This window comes from Salmo salar, chromosome ssa12 (assembly GCF_905237065.1).
Source record: "Salmo salar chromosome ssa12, Ssal_v3.1, whole genome shotgun sequence".
NCBI lineage: Eukaryota > Metazoa > Chordata > Actinopteri > Salmoniformes > Salmonidae > Salmo > Salmo salar.
Window position 1 is genome coordinate 53,963,206 of NC_059453.1, and position 20,979 is coordinate 53,984,184.

The 20,979-nt window shown below is 41.5% G+C and overlaps 1 protein-coding gene across 5 annotated transcripts in view; it reads right to left on the reverse strand.

Moving 5' to 3' along the window:
* The window catches only part of LOC106565115 (DENN domain-containing protein 2D), a 36,780-nt gene that overhangs the window by 3,663 nt on the left and 12,138 nt on the right, over positions 1-20,979 (reverse strand). For 4 of the 5 annotated variants that reach the window (XM_014131856.2, XM_014131857.2, XM_014131855.2 and 1 more), the window contains 9 exons: positions 20,738-20,807; positions 20,551-20,628; positions 19,830-19,970; positions 17,706-17,854; positions 17,393-17,564; positions 16,658-16,708; positions 16,297-16,378; positions 13,741-13,980; positions 13,496-13,558 (listed from right to left, as the gene is read on the reverse strand). In XM_014131856.2, the coding sequence (XP_013987331.2) occupies positions 13,496-13,558; positions 13,741-13,980; positions 16,297-16,378; positions 16,658-16,708; positions 17,393-17,564; positions 17,706-17,854; positions 19,830-19,970; positions 20,551-20,628; positions 20,738-20,807 (1,046 nt within the window). Of the gene's footprint in view, positions 1-7,529; positions 10,335-13,495; positions 13,559-13,740; positions 13,981-16,296; positions 16,379-16,657; positions 16,709-17,392; positions 17,565-17,705; positions 17,855-19,829; positions 19,971-20,550; positions 20,629-20,737; positions 20,808-20,979 lie in introns of those variants that run through there. The other variant, XM_014131859.2, reaches the window with a different exon arrangement.

The window sequence follows — 20,979 nt, forward strand, 5'->3', positions numbered from 1 at the left end:
GAAATGAGTTGATTGCTTTGCACTCTCTTTGATTGAGCCTCTATAGTAGCTCTATAACTTATAGTCATGTAATATATCTGAATCTACAGTCTGTCTAATCACCCCTTTTTATTCAGACGGCAACAAGTGGCATCAGATTAAGAGTGAAATAGTTGAGGACAAAGCAGCCTTGACAGCTGCCATTGTTCAACTTCACGAGCAGCAGGCAGAGTTTAGGCTCCCCACAGTGGATGAGCTGCTCAACACTGACAACTTTGTGTGGACATGGGAGAGACTTGGCACCAGTATATGATTGCAGAAGGTATCTACTGTGAATTTTTTACCTTCAGCGTAGGCTGCAATCATTGCTGTTGTTCTGTTATATACCTCTGTGAGTTTACATCTCACAGGCAACAGCCATCTCAAAAAGACAATCTTCGACAGACTGATGTTGGTGAACAGACTGCAGGAGGAAGAGAGGACCCTGGTGCAGGAGATGAAAAGGTACTGGGGTAGCCTACAAAGACCAATGGACCTCTAGAGGCACTCTCCCTACAGCTGCAAGATCAGAGTAAGTTGAGGTTTATACAATGTTTGGACTGAACTTTTGGTCTTGCTTTACAAATACCCTGTGTAGTGGAATTGTAAATAATTTACTGCTGTACATATGACTTTTAGGCAATGCAGTGGAGTTGTCAGAGGGAGTGAGGAACGGCCTTCTCTGCCACCTGACGGGAAGATTGAGTGAACTGACACAATACCAAGACAACACCAGGAACACCGACCACAAGCTGATTTTGATGACTGATGTAGATGAAAACTCAGATGAAGATAGAAGTCCTATTGCGGAGAGCTTAGATGACGACTGCTATGCTTTCTGAAATCATACACCACCCCTGCCCAGTGGTGGAAATCCCGGGGGGGACGGGGGGACACGACCCCCCCATCCTGGGAAAAATATGATTTTTCCCCCCCAATATATCACTGAAACATAACTATGTAATTTAAATAATATTAATAATATGCAATGAAAGCAATTGTGCTGATTATAGACACTTAATAGCGCGTTTTTAAGTTTCAAAAGATTGCGACCCCCCCACCCTTTGCCTCACAATGGTTTGATCCACTGCCAGTTCCTTAGTTGGCAAGGTAACAGAGGGGTCGTGTCTACTGTCTGAAAGGCACTCAATGAACGTAACTGACGTGAGGTTAATCCAGTCAATCGCGCACACACACTAGCTGAATATGCAGAGCTAGTGCGCAAATATTAACTGTTAAGCTAGCTAGTACCTATTCCATTTATGTGGCCTCGTCAAAGATGGAATAAATTGACGAAAGCAAAGATTCCAAGATCAGCATGCAGATGATGTAAATTAGTGCTTCAAAGTCCCTGTGATAAGGTTAGCGATAAACTGAAGTCCAAACTGAACAGAACTACACTCTCTTCTACCATTGCCTTAAATATATTTAATGGTCTCGGTACAAAAGCTAAATTGTCGCAAGGGAACTTTTATTTATTTATTTTATTTCACCTTTATTTAACCCGGGTAGCAAAGATTATAGCAAACACCACTGAAACGGAATTGGTGCTCGCTAGCTTTGCAAATTCAGCTATTGTTGGAAGCCAGCCAATATGAAACAAACTATTAACATTACAAAAGGTTGCAGCATATGTTGTGTAAATGGTGAACTCATACAGCTGTCAACTCTTGTCATTTTAATCCGTTTCACATTTGCTAGCTACCTTTTAGATCGAAGCCCAAATAGAATGATAAAAGATGATAGAAGCCCATCTCCTACTGTAAATAACCTACACACTGTGTGTGTGTGTGTAGCCAGCCAGCCAGGTAGAAAAATGGCAGAAAAATAAAAGACGGACATCAGAGTATTTTTCAGTACACCAAAACGCAAAGTAAGAACCCTAGTAGCCTAATATCTCAAAGACTAGTTGATAAAATGTTCATAAGAAAGAAATTAAATTCTAATGGAAATGTTTCACAATGATGTCATTAGGCAGAGCAGGCAACAGATGGCACACAGACAGCAGAGTTGGGGACAGATATGCAGGGACAGACTGGCAGAGACAGGGAGTCTCAGGTAAGTTTGTTGAGTCTTTGTTTGGCAACATTATGAAAGGTTCTCCATTTTTTTTACTTGTAAAATAGGAACATAATTGGAAAATGCCATGGATACCCCCACTCTCAACTTAAACTGGTGACTGAACTGAGATTTGTTAAAGGCAATGGTATTGCTGTTGTGATTAGTTGTGTAGTTTTGGGTACCGGTAGTTAGGAGTACGGCAAACACCTTATTTCTTTGGTTCCTCAATATACATTTACCATATTACAATGTAGGCTATGTGTTACAGCACTACTTTTGGTGTCCCCCTCAGGAATTGCTCTTGAGAAAATTTCATGTAATTGTCCCCTCCAAAGTTGATATCAGATTTTCGCCCCTGCCCCTGCCTCTTTCTCTCGGTCTCACTCTCTCCCGCAGGAGAGGGAGAAGACCGCCACCACCTCCCTAGGGAGCAGCCTGGTCTCCTGACGTTGACCCCTGACCTGATCCAGAGAAATGTAATTTGCCTGTTGATGCGCTAGTAGAGAAGGAATGTCTAATTTCAGCACCTTTGTGCCATGTTTCCTCACCTCACCTCCTCCGTTTCTTCCGGTCTTAGACTATGGCGACATCATCAGCAACGTTGCTGGGCCAATTGTGCGCCGCCCAATGGGGCTCCCGGTCACGGCCGGTTATGACACAGCCCGCAATTGAACCCGGGTCTGTAGTGATGCCTCAAGCACTGCGATGCAGTGCCTTAGACTACTGCACCACTCGGGAGGTCGCAACATCACCTTTCTAAAATGTCACTTGCCAAATCTAACAGTAGCCTATCACTCGTTATGTTTGACTTAAAAAGCAGTTAACGGTGTATCAATGAAAAATGCACTGTTGCCCAACCCATATATTTCAGCAGTGCACTGTACACTACACCATAATTTCAAATGGTAGGAAATAGAGGCTCTTTCCATGTGTCCTATTGAAGCTTACTGGCTGATGAAGGACAATAACGTATTATGCCTATTTAAAGCAGCATATGATTTAACAGTCGTTTTACCAGAATTCATTGATGTCAATTGAGTGATTCATGGCATAAAAAAATATAGAATTTTACAGTATACAGTTCACAAACTAAAGCCTACCAAGATAGGCACCTGGCACAACGCTGATTGATATAGGTTAAATGTTATGAGCAATGAGCCTATCTATTAGTTATGAGCAGTGGATTGGTCTGAACTGTTGCCTAGGTTTTAATTTGGACCGATTTGTATGTATATAATCCTTTATGACCATATGCACCTCTGTGATTAATTATAATTGACTATGCGCAAAAGTAAATTGAATTGTTTTCGCACCCACCATGCATCATGTGCATAACGTTCATGTGAGGTAAAATGTGTATATTTTGGGACGTGAGCACTCAAGTTTCTTTGACCTGGCGCGTTTCGGGTCGAAACGTTGTCAAAAAGAAGTGAAGTGGGAGCATAAACAGTGTGTGGGCCTTCCTGTTCTTTACAAGTATTATTTATTACCCTAGCACCTATGTTTAAGGACCACAACATTTCCTATAGACGGTATATGCCCACGCCATTGTTGTTGGGGTACGCCCACACCATTACAAAATCGCTGCTTTTTAACATGCTTAATTTTAAAAAATTGGGAAGAAAATCTATTTCACTCATATTGTTATTAATTATAGAACATATTTCAAAGAAATCTGGGAACACAGGATAAGTTACTTTAAGTGTTTCTTTGTCTTTAGCACACATTCATTCAACACATTGGCATTTGTACAATCAAAATAGCAGGAAGCATGGGCGACATAAGACATCTTCAGCAGTGCAATAATTATACGGACAGTCAAAGTAGGCCTACTAAACAACAAGTAGACAGACAAAAACAACCATATGGCCACTGCAAAGTCTACAAAAAAATAACTATAGTAGATCGAACAACAATGACCAGCTACAGATTCTGATTCATACATGATGTTTGGGGAAGTGGAGACCTGTGCCCTGAAACGAGTTTAACAGCCGCGCGTCTGTCTGGGGAAATGATAGCAGACAGAGCGGCTTGTTCTAATCCAATCGTTGCAGCAGGCTCAACCGATACTCCGCAAGTTTCTTTACAGACAGAACAGCCGAAATTACTTTTTCCGATCACGTATAATTACAAAAAAAAATACTTGTGTCAATCGTATTCTGAAAATAACTCAATGTTTATATCCCAGGACAAATTAGCTAGCAACAGCAAGCTAGCTAAATAGGACAAATTAGCTAGCAAGTGCAAGCTAATTAGCTAAATTGCCATACATGTTTAATGCTTTTCGACCTGACCCCAAATTAATGTCATTGGTTGAGAGTTTGTTTTGATATTTTAACCTGCGTGTCTTGATCGCGGTTGGTGTAGGGGGACAAAATAAATATATGCACGATAGCGCACACGCGCAGCCGGTTTGGGTTCCGTGTCACAAACTGCACCGTGCAGCCATCACTTGCATTATGGGATGGGAGGCACAATTTGTCAGCCAATCATTAGGGTGTTTTTGATTGGCCACGTTCGCGTGGGTCTAACTTTTCTGTGATTTCTAAAGCTACAGGGGATACAAATGAAAGTGATTTGAGACGTCTCTCTAACCGATTAATTGTACACATGTTATGTTTTCAGTTTGTCAGTGTGTGATATGGAGGTATATAGTTAATTTCAACATTTTTATAGAAAATCCTTTAAACAGTAGCAGTTATGTTGATCTGAGAATTGCAGTTGGAAAACCACTACAGTGTACAACATTCGGCTGTCGAATTTGCACCTCCCCGACATCAAATTCAATTATCTCAAGTTGAAGGCCGACCGGGGTATTGCAGGCTGCCGGTAGCAACTAAATTATTTTTATAATTCTGTGTGTGTTTTTAAAATAAAATTGGTTCAAGGACATATGTCTGGTGTGATAGAAGCAATTATTGGTACCATGATTGAGGAGAATGGAGCTGGAGGGAATGGCTGCCATTTCACGGGCAGCCATCCCCTCCGGCGCCATTCTGCCATTATCACCAATTGTGATATTTTGAACATAATGTTGATGCAACCATCTTAGAACCGAAAATAGTTTCTGGATATCAGAACAGCGATTACACACATCGAACTGGACGAACATTTTTTATTTAATTAGTCTGACGCAAAGGATATAATGTTGCTCCCAGACAAGGCCCAAATCCCTCTCAATTTTTCCTTCTTTTCATGCAGAAAAGGAAATACAGGGGGCACAGATCAGGTTGCCTTGTGAGAATTCCTTGGCAAGTAGGTAACCCGCCTCTATTATCCGTTCTATTGGCCAACCTGCAATCACTGGAAAATAAACTAGATAAGCTCCGTTCAAGACTATCCTACCAACGGGACGTTAAAAAGTGTAATATCTTATGTTTCACCGAGTTATGGCTGAATGACGACATGGATACAGTTGGCAAGGTTTTCTGTGTATCGGCAGGACAGAACAGCTACATCCGGTAAGACGAGGGGCGGGGGTGTGTCTATTTGTCAATAACAGCTGATGGGCGATATTTAATATTACGGTAGTCTCGAGGTATTGCTCGCCTGAGGTAGAGTACCTCATGATAAGCTGTAGACCACACCATCTACCAAGAAAGTTTCTGTATATTTTTCGTAGCCGTCTATTTACCACCATAAACCGACACTGGCACTAATACTGCACTCAACAAGCTGTATAAGTCCATAAGGCGCTCCAAGTGGCCGGGGACTTTAATGCAGGCAAACTTAAATCCGTTTTACCTTTTTACCTCGTTTCTACCAGCATTTCATTTGTGCAACCAGAGACAAAGGAAAACTCTAGACCACCTTTACTCCACACACAGACGCGTACAAAGCTCTCCCTCGCCCTCCATTTGGCAAATCTGACCATAATTATATTCTCCTGATTCCTGCTTACAAGACAAAACTTAAGCAGGAAGTACCAGTGACTCGCACAATACAGAATTGGCCAGATGACACGGATGCTACACTACAGGATTGTTTTGCTAGCACAGACTGGAATATGTTCCGGGATTCATCCAATGGCATTGAGGAGTATACCACCTCAGTCACCGACTAAATCAATAAGTACCTCGATGACGTCATCCCCACAGTGACCGTACGAATATAAATCCCAACCAGAAGTCATGTGTTACAGGCAACATCCGCACCGAGCTAAAGGGTAGAGCTGCTGCTTTCAAGGGACTCTACCCAGACATTTATTTAAAAAAACATCCTGCTTTACCCTCAGACGAACCATCAAAACAGGCAAAGCATCAATACAGGACTAAAATTGAATCCTACTACACCGGCTCTGACACTCGGATGTGGCAGGGCTGGCAAACTATTAAAGGACTAACTGGCAAGTGACTTCACTGATATTTTCAACCTCTCCCTGACCGAGTCTGTATTACCTACGTTTCAAGCAGACCACCACACTCCCTGTGCCCAAGAAAGTGAAGGTAACCAGCCTAAATGACTACCGCCCCGAAGCGCTCACGTCAGTAGCCATGAAGTGTTTTGAAAGGCTGGTCATGGCTCACCATCATCCTGGAAACCCTAGACCCACTCCAATTCGCATACCACCGCAACAGATCCACAGATGACGCACTCCACACTGCCCTTTCCCACCAGGACAAAAGGAAGAACTGTGAGAATGCTATTCATTCACTACAGCTCAGCGTTCAACACCCTAGTGCTCACAAAGCTCATCATTAAGCTAAAGACCCTGGGACTAAACACCTCCCTCTGCAACTGGATCCTGAACTTCCTGACGGACCGCCCCCCAGGTGGTAAGGGTATGCAACAACACATCTTCCACACTGATCCTCAACACAGGGGCCCCTCAGGGGTGAGTGCTTAGTCCCCTCCTGTACTCCCTGTTCACCCACGACATGGCCAAGCACAACACCAACACCATCATTAAGTTTAATGATAACAATGGTGGTAGGCCTGATCACTGACAACAATGAGACAGTCTATTGGGAGGTCAGAGACCTGGCAGTGTGGTGACAGGACAACAACCTCGCCCTCAAAATAAGCAAAACAAAGGAGATGATCGTGGACTACAAGAAAAGGAGGGTATGACTAAAGAGCTTAACTCTTTAGTCATATCCCAGTTTACCCATTTGCTTATGGTATTGCCTACACCTAGCAACCTGTTTTCTAAATTATATTAGCAAAAAAATATTACATTTTATATGGAACGGCAAGCCAGACAAAATAAAACGGGCCTATTTATATAATGAATTTGGAGGGCAGAAATTAAAATAAACATCTCACTAAAGGCATCAGTGATACAAAAGTTACATTTAATTCCATACTGGTTCTCTAGCAGATTAGTAAGAATGTGTCAACCCATGTTCAAGAATGTCCTTTTTCCCTTTATGCAGATTACAACCTCACTTTCGGTTTTTCGAAAATGAAATCTCCAAAATATCTTTATTTTTAAAACAAGCCATAGAAAGTTAGTTGAAATTTCAGTTTAATCCACCAGAAAAGACAGCACAAACACAATTATTGTGGTTAAAGTCACATAATAAATTGATAAAAATATAAATCGTTGTAAATGATATAAATAGGACTGATGGAGTTGCCCAGGTAGACCCATTGTAGCAGCAATCGACTCTGACATCCAACAATTCTAAATTTGTGGATCACCACATTAAACCGATGGTTGAGAATCTCCCATCTTATGTCAAAGACACTAGTCACATGATCTCATTGATAGAGGGCTTAGGAAGGTTACCAGAGGGCACCCTGCTGGCCACTTTTGATGTGGAGAGCTTGTACGCTAACATCCCACACACTGGAGGCTTGCAGGTGCTGCAACACTTCCTTCAGCAGAGAGACTCTACCCTTGCTCCATCTAATGATTGCATCTTACAACTTACTGAACTGGTATTATCCCATAACTACTTTGTCTTTGAGTCAGACTTTTTCCTTCAAATTCAGGGTGTAGCCATGGGCTCCCCTTTTTCCCCCAACTATGCAAACCTGTATGTGGGACAATTTGAAGAAGCATTCCTTTATAAAAAACAGACACACCCCTTACTTTCTAAAATACTTCTATGGAAAAGATACATAGCTGATGTCTTTGTGCTCTGGGAAGGAAGTCAGCAGGAACTAAATGAATTCCAAACTCTACTAAACGAGAGCTCTAAATACCTCAAATTCACCATGCAGACTGATAAGAGAAAAATAAACTACCTGGACTTATGGATTATCAAAGAGAATTATGCATTACACACAGACTTGGACACAAAGCCCACAGACTGCAATACCTTGCTATGTGTGGATAGTATGCATCCCCTTCCCCTCAAGAATGGTCTACACATACAGCCAGTTATGCAGGGTTCAACGAATCTGTGGCCACCAGACAGATTTTGAAAGCAATGCTAAAAAAATGACAGAAATTCAGAATGAGAGGCTACAAGGAAAAAAAAACTCTTGCTGCTGCAATCTTAAACCAAGAGAGGAATTACTAAAAACTCAACCAAAGAAGAAAAACAACGCAACCATCTTTTGCACTAAGTACACCAAGGGATTGGAGAAAAATGAAAGGTATCCTGAAAAAGCACTGGATATTCTGCAATCAGACAAAAAAATTGCACATCTCTTCACGAAACCCCCACTGGTGGTCTATAAGCGTGGTCGCAATATTGGAGATAGTTTGAGATCTGACATGCCCCCTGAGCCCACTCAGACACCTATCCCAAATGGGAACTACGAATGTGGCTCATGCACAGTGCAGTAGCACTATAAAAACGTATTTCTTCAGACACCCACATACAGGTTGAAAAATCCCTGTTAGGGGTATCATCTCATGCAAGACCAATAGAGTAATCTCATCACCTGTTCATGTGGAAAAGCCTACGTAGGACAAACGAAAAGACAATTAAAACGCATAGCTGAACAACGTAGCTCAATCAGGTGTAAGAACTTTGACTATCCAGTAGCAGCTCATCTCCTCCCTCAAATACACGGGCATTGAGCATGTTGCTCTACCAAGGAGATGAGGTAACATCGAGATCCTACTACTACAAAGGGAGGCTTACTGGATATCCTATCTAAAAACATTGACCCCTAGTGGTCTGAATATTGACTTTGATCCCAGGCCTTTCTTATGAACAAATTTTCCTTCATGAACAAGTCTTATAAATTGAAAAAATCTTTTTACAGCTTATTAGGTGTACGCTAATATGTTCCCCCTGTTGATGATGTTCATTATATATTAAGGTTGAACCAAAAGATTACATGGAACAAAAATGAAATACAAAATTGTGAAATTGAATGAAATAATAATGTATGTTGATGCTAATATGATGTACAATATTCCATTATGTTTCTATATGATAACAATAGCGTAATATATTTAATATGCCATGTAGTATTTTGTAACAGTGTCACTAGTTAATGTTAATTAACTTAATCATTATGACACCTCTCACTATTGTCATTGGTTACACTAACTGTTTGTCTACATAACCTGGTTCAAGTATTCATGACATTAGCCTGAAGAAGGCACAGTGATGCCGAAACGTTGGTAAATACCCATTCAAATTGCTGGGAGATTATACATGGAGTGTGCGACTTTATTTTTTTTACACATGCAGCTACCCCAAAAAAATATGGAAATGTCCACTCTACCCAAAAATACAACCAACTAAATCCAGCATTACCGCAAAAATGGAAGAGGCAAGTGGAAGTGGGAAAAAGTAAGGAACTTGTCTGTTTGCCCTGCATTAAAGACCAACATTGGTTAAAGACAATTCCGATTCAAATAAAGGTATGTCACTTGTATTTAAGAACCAAAACAAGGGACCATATACAGTCAGAATTGTGCCATATACAGTCAAAAGTTGACATATCTACTCATTCCAGGATTTCTTTATTTTTACTATTTTCTACATTGTAGAATAGTGAAGACACCAAAACTATGAAATAATCATGTAGTAACCAAAAAAAGTTAAACAAATCAAAATGAGATTCTTCAAAGTAGCCACCCATTGCCTTGATGACAGCTTTGCGCACTCTTGACATTCTCTCAACCACCTTCACCTGGAATGCTTTTCAAACAGTCTTGAAGGAGTTCCCACATATGCTGAGCACTTGTTGGCTTCCTTTACTCAGCGGTCCAACTATTCCCAAACCATCTCTATTGGGTTGAGGTCAGGTGATTGTGGAGGCCAGGTCATCTGATGCCGCACTTCATCACTCTCCTTGGTCAAATAGTCCTTACACAGCCTGGTGGTGTGTTTTTGGTAATTGTCCTGTTGAAAAACAAAATGATATTCACATTAAGTGCAAACCAGATGGGATGGCATATCGCTATAGAATGCTGTGGTAGCCATGCTGGTTAAGTGTGCCTTCAAATCTAAATAAATCACTGACTGTCACCAGCAAAGGACCCCCACACCATCACACCTCCATGCTTCACTCTCTATCGGCAGGACAGAACAGCAGCCTCTGTTAAGACACGGGGCGAGGGCCTATGCATATCTGTAAACAATAGCTGGTGCATGATATCTAAGGAAGTCTCAAGGTTTTGCTCACCTGAGGTAAAGTATCTCATGATAAACTCTAAGTGTGATCAACAGCTTATCTGTATTTTTCGTAGCTGTCTACAAACCACCACAGACCGAGGCTGGCACTAAAACTGCACTCAATGAGCTGTATTCCGCCATAAGCAAACAGGAAAACGCTCATCCTGAGGTGGTGCTCCTAGTGGCGACACCGGGATGCTGGCCTTCTAGGCAGAGTCCCTCTGTCCAGTGTCTGTTATTTTGCTCATCTTAATCTTTTCTTTTTAATTGGCCAGTCTGAGATATGGCTTTTTCTTTGCAACTCTGCCTAGAAAGCTAGCATCCCGGAGTTGCCTCTTCACTGTTGACGTTGAGACTGGTGTTTTGCGGGTACTATTTAATGAAGCTGCCAGTTGAGGACTTGTGAAGCATCTGTTTCTCAAACTAGACACTAATGTACTTGTCCTCTTGCTCAGTTGTGCACCGGGGCCTCCCACTCCTCTTTCTATTCTGGTTAGAGCCAGTTTGCGCTGTTCTGTGAAGGGAGTAGTACACAGCATTGTACGAGATCTTCAGTTTCTTGCCAATTTCTTGCATGGAATAGCCTTCATTTCTCAGAACAAGAATAGATTGATGAGTTTCAGAAGAAAATGCTTCGTTTCTGGCCATTTTGAGCCTGTAATCAAACCCACAAATGCTGACGCTCCAGATACTCAACTAGTCTAAAGAAGGCCAGTTTTATTGCTTCTTTAATGAGGACAACAGTTTTCAGCTGTGCTAACATAATTGCAAAAGGGTTGTCTAATGATCAATTAGCCTTTTAAAATGATACACTTGGATTAGCTAACACAACGTGCCATTGAAACAGAGGAGTGATGGTTGCTGATAATGGGCCTCTGTACGCCTATGTATTCCATAAAACATAATCTGCCATTTCCAGCTACAATAGTCTTTTAAAACAATAACAATGTCTACACTGTTTCTGATCAATTTTATGTTATTTTAGATGGACAATATTTTTGCTTTTCTTTCAAAAACAAGGACATTTCTAAGTGACCCCAAACTTTTTAACGGTAGTGTAGGTCCCAGAGGCTTCTAAACAGCTTCTACCCCCAAAGCCATAAGACTCCTGAATAGCTAATCAAATGGCTACCCAGACTATTTGTATTGTCCCACCCCCCCCCTTTTGCTGCTACTCTCTGTTATTATCTATGCATAGACACTTTAATAACTCTACCTACATGTACATAATTACCTTGACACCGGTACCCCTGTATACAGTCACGCTATTGTTATTTACTTCTGCTCTTTAATTATTTGTTATTCTTATCTTACTTTTGTTGGGGGGGGGGGGGTGTTTCTTAAAACGGCATTGTTGGTTAAGGGCTTGTAAGTAAACATTTCACTGTAAGGTCTACACCTGTTGTATTCGGCACATGTGACAAATACATGCGCATGTGACAAATATTTGCCTTGATGACACCTCTGCACACTCTTGGCATTCTCTCAACCAGCTTCACCTGGAATGCTTTTCCAACTCATCCCAAACCCTCTCAATTGGGTCCTGTTGAAAAACAAAATGATAGTCCCACTAAGCACAAACCTGGATGGGATGGCATATCGCTGCAGAATGCGGTGGTAGCCATGCTGGTTAAGTGTGCCTTGAATTCTAAATAAATCAGACAGTGTCACCAGCAAAGCACCTCAACACCATCACACCTCCTCATCCATGCTTCACAGTGGGAACCACACATGCAGAGATCATCCGTTAACCTACTCTGCGTCTCACAAAGACACGGCGGTTGGAACCAAAAATCTAAAATTTGGACTCAGACCATAGGACAGATTTCCACCGGTCTAATGTCCATTGCTTGTGTTTCTTGGCTCAAGCAAGTCTCTTCTTATTGGTGTCCTTTAGTAGTGGTTTCTTTGCAGCAATTTGACCATGGAGGCCTGATTCACGCAGTCTTCTCTGAACAGTTGACGTTGAGATGTGTGTTACTTGAACTCTGTGAATCATTTATTTGGGCTGCAATTTCTGAGGCTGATAACTCTAATGAACTTATCCTCTGCAGCAGAGGCAACTCTGGGTCTTCCTTTCCTGTGGCGGTCCTCATGAGAGCCAGTTTCATCATAGCGCTTGATGGTTTTTGCAAATGCATTTGAAGAAACTTTAAAAATTCTAGAAATTTTCCGAATTGACAACACAACGGATTGGCTCAAACGCATTAAGAAGGAAAGAAATTCCACAAATTAACTTAAGACACACCTGTTAATTGAAATCCATTCCAGGTGAAAACCTCATGAAGATGGTTGAGTGAATGCCAAGAGTGTGCAAAGCTGTCACAAAGGCAAAGGGTGGCTACTTTGAAGAATCTCAAATATATTTAGATTTGTTTAACACTTGTTTGGCTACTAGATTATTCCATATATGTGTTATTTTATAGTTTTGATGTATTCACCATTATACTACAATGTAAAAAATATTGAAAAACCCTGGAATGAATAGGTGTGTCCAAACGTTTGACTGGTACTGTGTGTGTGTGTGTACACATTTACAAAAAATATTATATTGGGGATTGGAAATGATGCAGACAATTACATTGATGGAATCTACTATCTAGCCATACTATTAAATCTGATCTACCCCCCCCAAAAAATGTAATAAAAATCCTATATACTGTGACCCTCAGCCAGCATCACAACTGTATACAACTATTTTACATAATTGTAAAAAATGTATTTGTTCCTCGTGTCACTATTTCTATTTAATTTTTATTTTTTTAACTCTGTATCGTTGAAAAAGGACCCGTAAGCATTTCACTGTTAGTCTATACCTGTTGTTTTAAGAAGCATGTGACAAATAAGATTATTTTGTCTGAAGACATTTACACTACAAGCCCCCTCACCTCTCTTTGCTTTCTCTTTCTTCTTACTCTCTTGGTACTCTGCAATTTTTTGGTGGAAGAATCCTAAAAATAAAAAAAAACAAGACAGGGGAAAAACAAATGAATCATTGTTGGGTGGGTAAGTGAATATTCATCTATGAAAAATGTTTTTAAAAGTTACCCACACATCCATCTTTGGAAGTACAAAGTCAAATTGTATTCTATTACATTCTATTCTACTCTATCAGGTAGTGATGCGGTCAGACCTTCCTGTGTGGGCCGTCTCTCCACTTCTTGTATGAAGACGTCAAACATCTGTGTCTGGATAAAACGCTTGACAAAATGTTGGCTGGCCTTGTGCTCGGAGGCCTTGCAGAAGCTCTTCTTCTGGAACACTCCGGGCTGCCTACCGCTGCTGCCTTTGACATGGGAGGAGAAGTGACCCACCGTCTTCACAAAGAAGGAGAGGAAGGCCTCCGAGACCACCTTGTTTAACTCCTCTGAGGCTAGATACAAAACACAGAGTGAAGAGAATACAGATGTTTCAGTCAGGATGCTGAGGTGTCGTCTATAAAAACATGTTGGAAGTCCTCCGACAACACCCCTCTACTGTGTTCCGAGGCTGGTCAAAACACGGCGTGAACAGAAGATTCAGTCAGTTTTAAAGTATTGTCTGCTATGAGACATCCTATGATGTTGACACAATCATAGGTTGTAAAGCAAATGACAACTGTATGGCAACCACAAAACATGGTGGAAGTGTGTGTGGGGCTTGGGTCTGTTTGTATGAGGATGTAGGGGTTGAGGAGTAGCATCTGTCTGGATCCAACCTGGTCTCAGAGCATTTCGTTTTATTCATTTTACATTTTAGTCATTTAGCAGACGCTCTTATCCAGAGCGACTTACAGTAGTGAATGCATACATTTCATTTTAAAAAATTCTCGTAAATACCCTATACGCCATTTAGAATGATATGTTACGTTTTGTATGGCATGTATTAATTTGAGGATGTCCATCACCCATTTCGTATGACGTTATCCATTACAATTTGTATTATATGTTACGAATTTATAAAACGTATTATATGTTACGAATTCTAGCTAGGTCGCTAACGTTAGCTAGGCTAGGGTTTAGGGTTAAGTTTAGGAGTTAGTTGAAGGGTTAGCTAACATGCTAAGTAGTTCCAAAGTAGCTAAAAAGTTGTTAAAAAGTTGCTAATTAGCTAAAGTTGTCCATGATGAGATTGAACTCGCAACTTTTGGGTTGCTAGAAGTTCGCCCGACCAACCACCCTCCTTTAATTTTTGCCTTAATTAACCATCCGTCCTCTGAAACCATACTAAATGTAACATTTCATACTAAAGAGTGTCCCGGATTTACATACAGAATAACACGAAATGCTCTGAGACCAGGTTGCTGGATCAACTTAGGCATTGCAGTACCCAGAGTGGAATTTCCAGGGTTGTGCCACGGTCAAGCCCTGGGTATTCATGTTCGTACAGTATGTTGTTTCCCCAACAACACAACCCCCCCCACCACATACTCAGACTAACAAACTTGGGGATATGCCAGGGTTCACAGTGTTGTATGCGGGAGCATGGTTGGGTAGGTTACTTTTTAAATGTAATCCGTTAGTTACTAGTTACCTGTCCAAAATTGTAATCCGTAACATAACCTTTGGATTACCCAAACTCAGTAACGTATTCTGATTACATTCATTTACTTTTAGATTACTTTCCCCTTAAGAGGCATTAGAAGTCGACAAAAACCTGTGTTACCAATTGAATGACATCTATTGCTGGATAAATCAATGGTAAAGTTGACATAGCTGGCCATATATGGATGTTACATTTTACTTTATGGGTTGGTTGTGTAGGCTTCATCTAACCCATCGCTTTCTACTACATATAATAATAATATATTTACATTAATATTTATGATTTATAAATCCAAAAATGGATATAGTAACTACAGATTGATCCTTTTAAGTCTATCAAAAGTGTTCGAGTTTGAGCATGTGTCCATTAGGCCTACGAATTTATTTTTTACCAGCATGAATTAGATTGAGCAATAAACGCCCCACTTTTATTCCATAGGCTGGGATCCGCCCTATGCAGCTGTTGAAAGAGCGCACTGGCTGATTTGAATGTCATTGAGAAAACAGAAGTGTCAAAGATTTTAAAAGGAACCTAGTTTTTCCAAAGTATCTGTAATCTGATTACAATATTATTTCTGGTACCGTAACTGATTAGTTACCTTTTTTGTAATCCCTTACATGTAATCCCTTACATGTAATCCCTGCGCGAGATATGTATATTTCTATTGCAGCAATCATGAAGGTCCATTTCGTTGCACATCCATATTCTTTTTCACTCATTCTTCACAGAGGATCTCAGTTCTATTATTGGGTTTGTATGGACCGTGACGCTAACTTATATGGTCTTCATTCGATTTCAGTCTTAGCTGAAATCGAATGAAAGTCTGAGTCACTCTTTATTTAAGGGCTCGAACACACCAATAGTGTTGCCAGCCGAGAGTACTTGTGAACCAAGTGCAAACTGTTTTTACATGTAGCACGGAAATGTCGGCAGTCAGAGGTCAACAGCGCGCTGAACGATCGGGAGACGAACGGGAGATCCTTATTTGGTGTGACCTGTGAGACGCTCAACTGTTTACTGGATCCTCTTAAAAAGCCATTTCAGCACAATAAACAAGAGTGAAATCCCTGGATGTGTTGATAGTACAAATTCCCTCAGAGATTGTTTGGCCCTAGTCATCAGGTATCTACGCTGTCATAACAAAATGGAGGATGGGTCCACTCACTGGAGTTGTCTTTTCTGCAACACAAGGCCTGGAGAAGCTCCTCCTGTAGTTTCTCTGGTAGGATGGTGCTCTCGTCTCCTATCTGTGCCAGAGAGAGAGGATACACACACAGACAGGAACCTGAGAGGTTGTTGTCAGACCAGCGGTAATGTTTAGGTATTTCTGAGAACACACATTTGGCCAGAGAGAGAAAAACATTGAATAGAACTGGTCTGAACTGCACAGACACACAGACACAGAACACAAAATGAGAATCATGTGAGGAAGAGTGATGCTAGTTTACTAATATGATTGTGTTATGATTATTTCTGTATGTTTGTTTCTGAACCCGAGGGGGAAATACGGCGCATGCAATACTTACACAGGTTATGAAGGTGTTCTCTGCTCCTTCTGTCAGATCCACAATGAGCATCTGTAAGACAGAATAACACACATTAAGACAGATCTCCATGTGTGGGGAGAGAGGACACACACACACACTCGCTGGTTTCCATAGACTAATCGTTTTAGTAGTTGCTTAATGAATGTCACTGGATAGCTTCCATCTGCGGCCTGTAACACAGTGTAGAGGCCAGAATGCCTTAACCCAAACACACCAGTAAACAGACAGTAAAACAACTGTTTACAGCACTCAACAACTGCCCTTAAAAGGCATACTTCAGCATCTACTTCCCCAGAGTCAGATGAACCCACGGATACCATTTTTATGTGTCTGCGTGTAGTTTAAAGGAAGTAGCTATGATTGGAAGGTTATGGTAACTGCTAGCATGATAGTAGATACCATAGACTTCCAGTCACTGTGCTAACTTTAGTTAGCATTGGCTCACAAAACAACCTCTAACTTTGTTCATATTGGATGCAGAGACATAAAAATGGTATTAATGAGTTCCTCTGACTCTGGGGAGGTAGATAAAGGGTTTCATTGCTAAAATACCAAAGCATCCCTTAAGACTTATTGGGAAAAATAAAACAATAGCAATTCTGGCTTTTTTCCCCAACAAACAACTCTTCATCACATTGTGTTTTTTTAAGCTGACATATACACAAACACATTATTCTGCTCTGCCAGACACAGAACACACACACACACACTCACATCGCTCTGGTCGATGACATCATCCAGTTTGTTCCTTTGGACACCAAGTAGGTAGGGAGTGGGTGCCATGACGACATCAATCAGCACTGAGGGAACGATGGAGATGAAGGTGTGTTGCCATGTGAATGGGTAGAGCAGCGCCACAACTGCATGCAGCACCTGGGACAGGGTACTGTGGGGGGGGGGGGGGAAGCAGGTGCAAACTTTACACCCATTCAACATGCAGACAACAGGCCTGCCCATGTCCCAGACAACCCAGGCTCAGTGATGTCCTTTTTGGGGTTAGGATTAGGGTAGGGAGTTAGGGTTGTACCTGAGTTCCTCAGCCATGAAGATGATTCGTCGTTCAAGCACGGTGGATGCAAACACCTTCAGCACCTCCTCATTTGTGAGACAGCGGAACAGTGTCCGGAAATCCACATGCTCCAACCATGAGTCCAACGGCCTCGTCAAACTGATGATCTGGAGACGCACAGGCCAGGGGCAGAGCGACAGCAGGTCTTCAGTGTGTGCATATGTTTGTGTGTCTGTATCTTAGTGCCGTAATCTAGGATAAAGGTCCTGATCCTAACACTTTACCTGAAGCTCTCCCACTCTCTGTTTGTGCCATTGTGTGTGTGCCAGTGTGTGCACATGTGCCAGGGTGTGTGTGTACATGTGCCAGGGTGTGTGTGTGTGTCAAGGTTATTATAGTAAACTAAAACGAATCATGAAAGCCAAAATCAGGGGGGTAAAAATCAAATGGGGTTGTGATGGAAAATGTTCTGTTTGTGCTGTTCTAATAACACATTTCTCTGTTCATGCAAGTGACTGACTATCAGTATCTGCAATTTAACGAAAGGATATCTCATTTTCAAGGTCTCAGCTTGGAGAGAAGAAGCCTTGTGAGGTATTGGTCTGTCAAATGCATGAACCTAACTTTAATGATGACTAAGCTAAATCATGCCTTTGCAACATGCCTGTAAGCAGTATATAAGAGATCTAACAAGACTGCGATAGTACACGTCTGTCTGGAGCTCTATGGTGCATCAAGTTTGTTGGAACCTCTCCAGTTAAATTAACAGTTAAGATCTACTTCAAGTGTCCCTGTGTAGATTTTTTTTTCCTAATGGGGTTTTCAAGCTTCTACCTGGCAGGTCACATTGAGATTGATTTTAGATCATTTTAAAAATGGTAGACGGTTGCCATGAGCAACGCCACAGATATTGGGTGTGTTAGGGTGGTAAGGTTAAAGCAGCAGACTGTGTGCAAAAGTCGAGGAGTGAAATTGGGGGAGGTGCATCGGCGATCGCCAAAAGTCGGACACTAACGTGGTTTTCCAACAGCCAGGCTCAGATCAACATGGCAGTGTTGCCATTGTCTTTAGAAATGTCGAAATAAACATGTATCTAACCCCTATATCACACACGCTGTACTGAAATTATGATATAATGTGCATTGTAAAATAAATTAATGAGAGCCTTAAATATCACATTTATTTGTATGCATCCACTTTACACATAAATTGCAGCAAATTGGCTCCTGTTTCAATCATGTCTTTGATCATGTTTGGGTGGGTCAAACAAAAACATCTTAATGATTGGTTGATAATACAGTCTCCCACAATGCAGGCGATGGCTTCAGGATGACATTAGTGAAGAGCAACTGCAGAAACCTATAGTTGACTGCAGTCAAACCTTCATGACCTTCGATCACATGATTTTTGTAAAGTTCATGCAGTCGACATCCCCAGAAAGCAACACTTTGAAAGGCTTGACAAAAGTGATCCGCTCGAACGAGCCCATTGAGATGAGCACGATGCAAGACTTTGCTCTTACAAAGTATGTGCACGGGTGCACTTCACGCCGCTACAACGTGGTAGCTACGGGACCAAAACAGGGGAGGACTTTAGCCTCTCGCTTCAACACACCTGGTTGTTGCGGTATTTGACCTACTACTACTGTTTACTTCGTGCATCTACGTCATCTCGCTGAGTCTACCTTTAAACCTAACCTATGACCTGACCCGTCATTATGTATTACTGCCCCCCAGTGGCAAGAAGTGACATCCCAAAAACCACAAACTACACAACACATAAATGGCTCCCAGCCTCAGGAGGTTGGTGCACCTTAATTGGGGAGGATGGGCTCATGGTAATGGCTGGAGCAAAACCAGTGGAATGGCATCATATGGTTTTGATGCCATTCCATTTGCTCCCTTCCAGCCATTATTATGAGCCGTCCTCCCCTCAACAACATCCACTGCTCCCAGGCATTTTCTACTTTCTGTCACTAACACTAAACAATAGACAAGTTTTTATAAAACTTTAAAATGTATTAAATCTAGTTAAGTGGATCTGAAAATTATCTGAAACTAAACTGAATTTCAAAAGAAAAAGCTTAACTAATAGAAATAAAAACATTTTAACAACCTTGATGTGTGTATCGATACTCCATACCTCTGTTCCAGACTCTGGAATGAAGCTCTTGATCGTGACAGTGTTTCCAGGAGCAGGGAACGGCGCCTCCCTCAGGCTCTGCATGAATGGATAGATCATCGCCATAGAGATCTGCCGGCGCTTCTCCACCTCATCAAAGATCTGAGGTACACATAGATATAGAATTATAGAACTATAAATCACCATTAAAACCGTAGTAGCGCTCTGTTGCGGGAAGACCGGCCTTCATATTAAGCATACCGTTTAGAATGTGTCGTCAGGCCTAAGTGTATTGCAAATCAGACTTTTGATCGATGTTTTATATTACTCATCTAGCTAGATAAGGTTGTCATCTAAGTTGTGTGTGTGTGTGTGTGTGTGTGTAGGAAGATGAGTGGCTCTCAGGTTGTAAACAGTTATAAGTAGTTTATCATAAACAAATTATCAGGTACCTTTGGGGCTTAATAAAGTAGGAAAATCATATCTCCCTGTGTCTGAGCAAAAGGTTTAGAGTGCAAAACTAAAAAACAGCCGGGTTCTCTCACACACACACACACACACACACACACACACAGCTGACAACAAATAGAATCCTTACCTGCCTCAGCAAAGACAATTTACTGTAAGGATTAGAAGACACCCTTGCGGAATGAGGACATCAGTTCAACACACTCAGTGTCTATGTGCATGCGTCTGCAAATGCATGCACGTGTGTGTGTGTTACATTGCCCTCCATGCTCACCTTAGAGAAGAGTCCAAAGCAGGCCACCTGGCTGATGATGCAATAGGCCTCCGGAGCCCGTGCCCCTTTGCCATGGGGCTGCAAGAAAACAGTCAGCGACATCATGTCATGAGAAACAAGAAAACCCAATAGCAGAGATGCTTCTCATGTCCTATCATGAGAATCACACCATGGATGATCTATTTACCAGTAACCTCCTGCAGTAGCCATTCCTCCTACTGCCGTCGACCTCCGTCAGAACAAAGGAGAAGGTCTCACTGCAGAAAGAGAGATTAAGAGAGAGTAGAGAGAGAGGAAGGGAGAAACAGATTAGCAAAAGTGAACCTGCATCTACTCTATCAACAGGTGTTATGTCCATCTTCAACCAAAACTGATTTGCAAAAGAAAATGTAGGATAAGGAAAACGAGACCACACAGAACAAAGGTCTC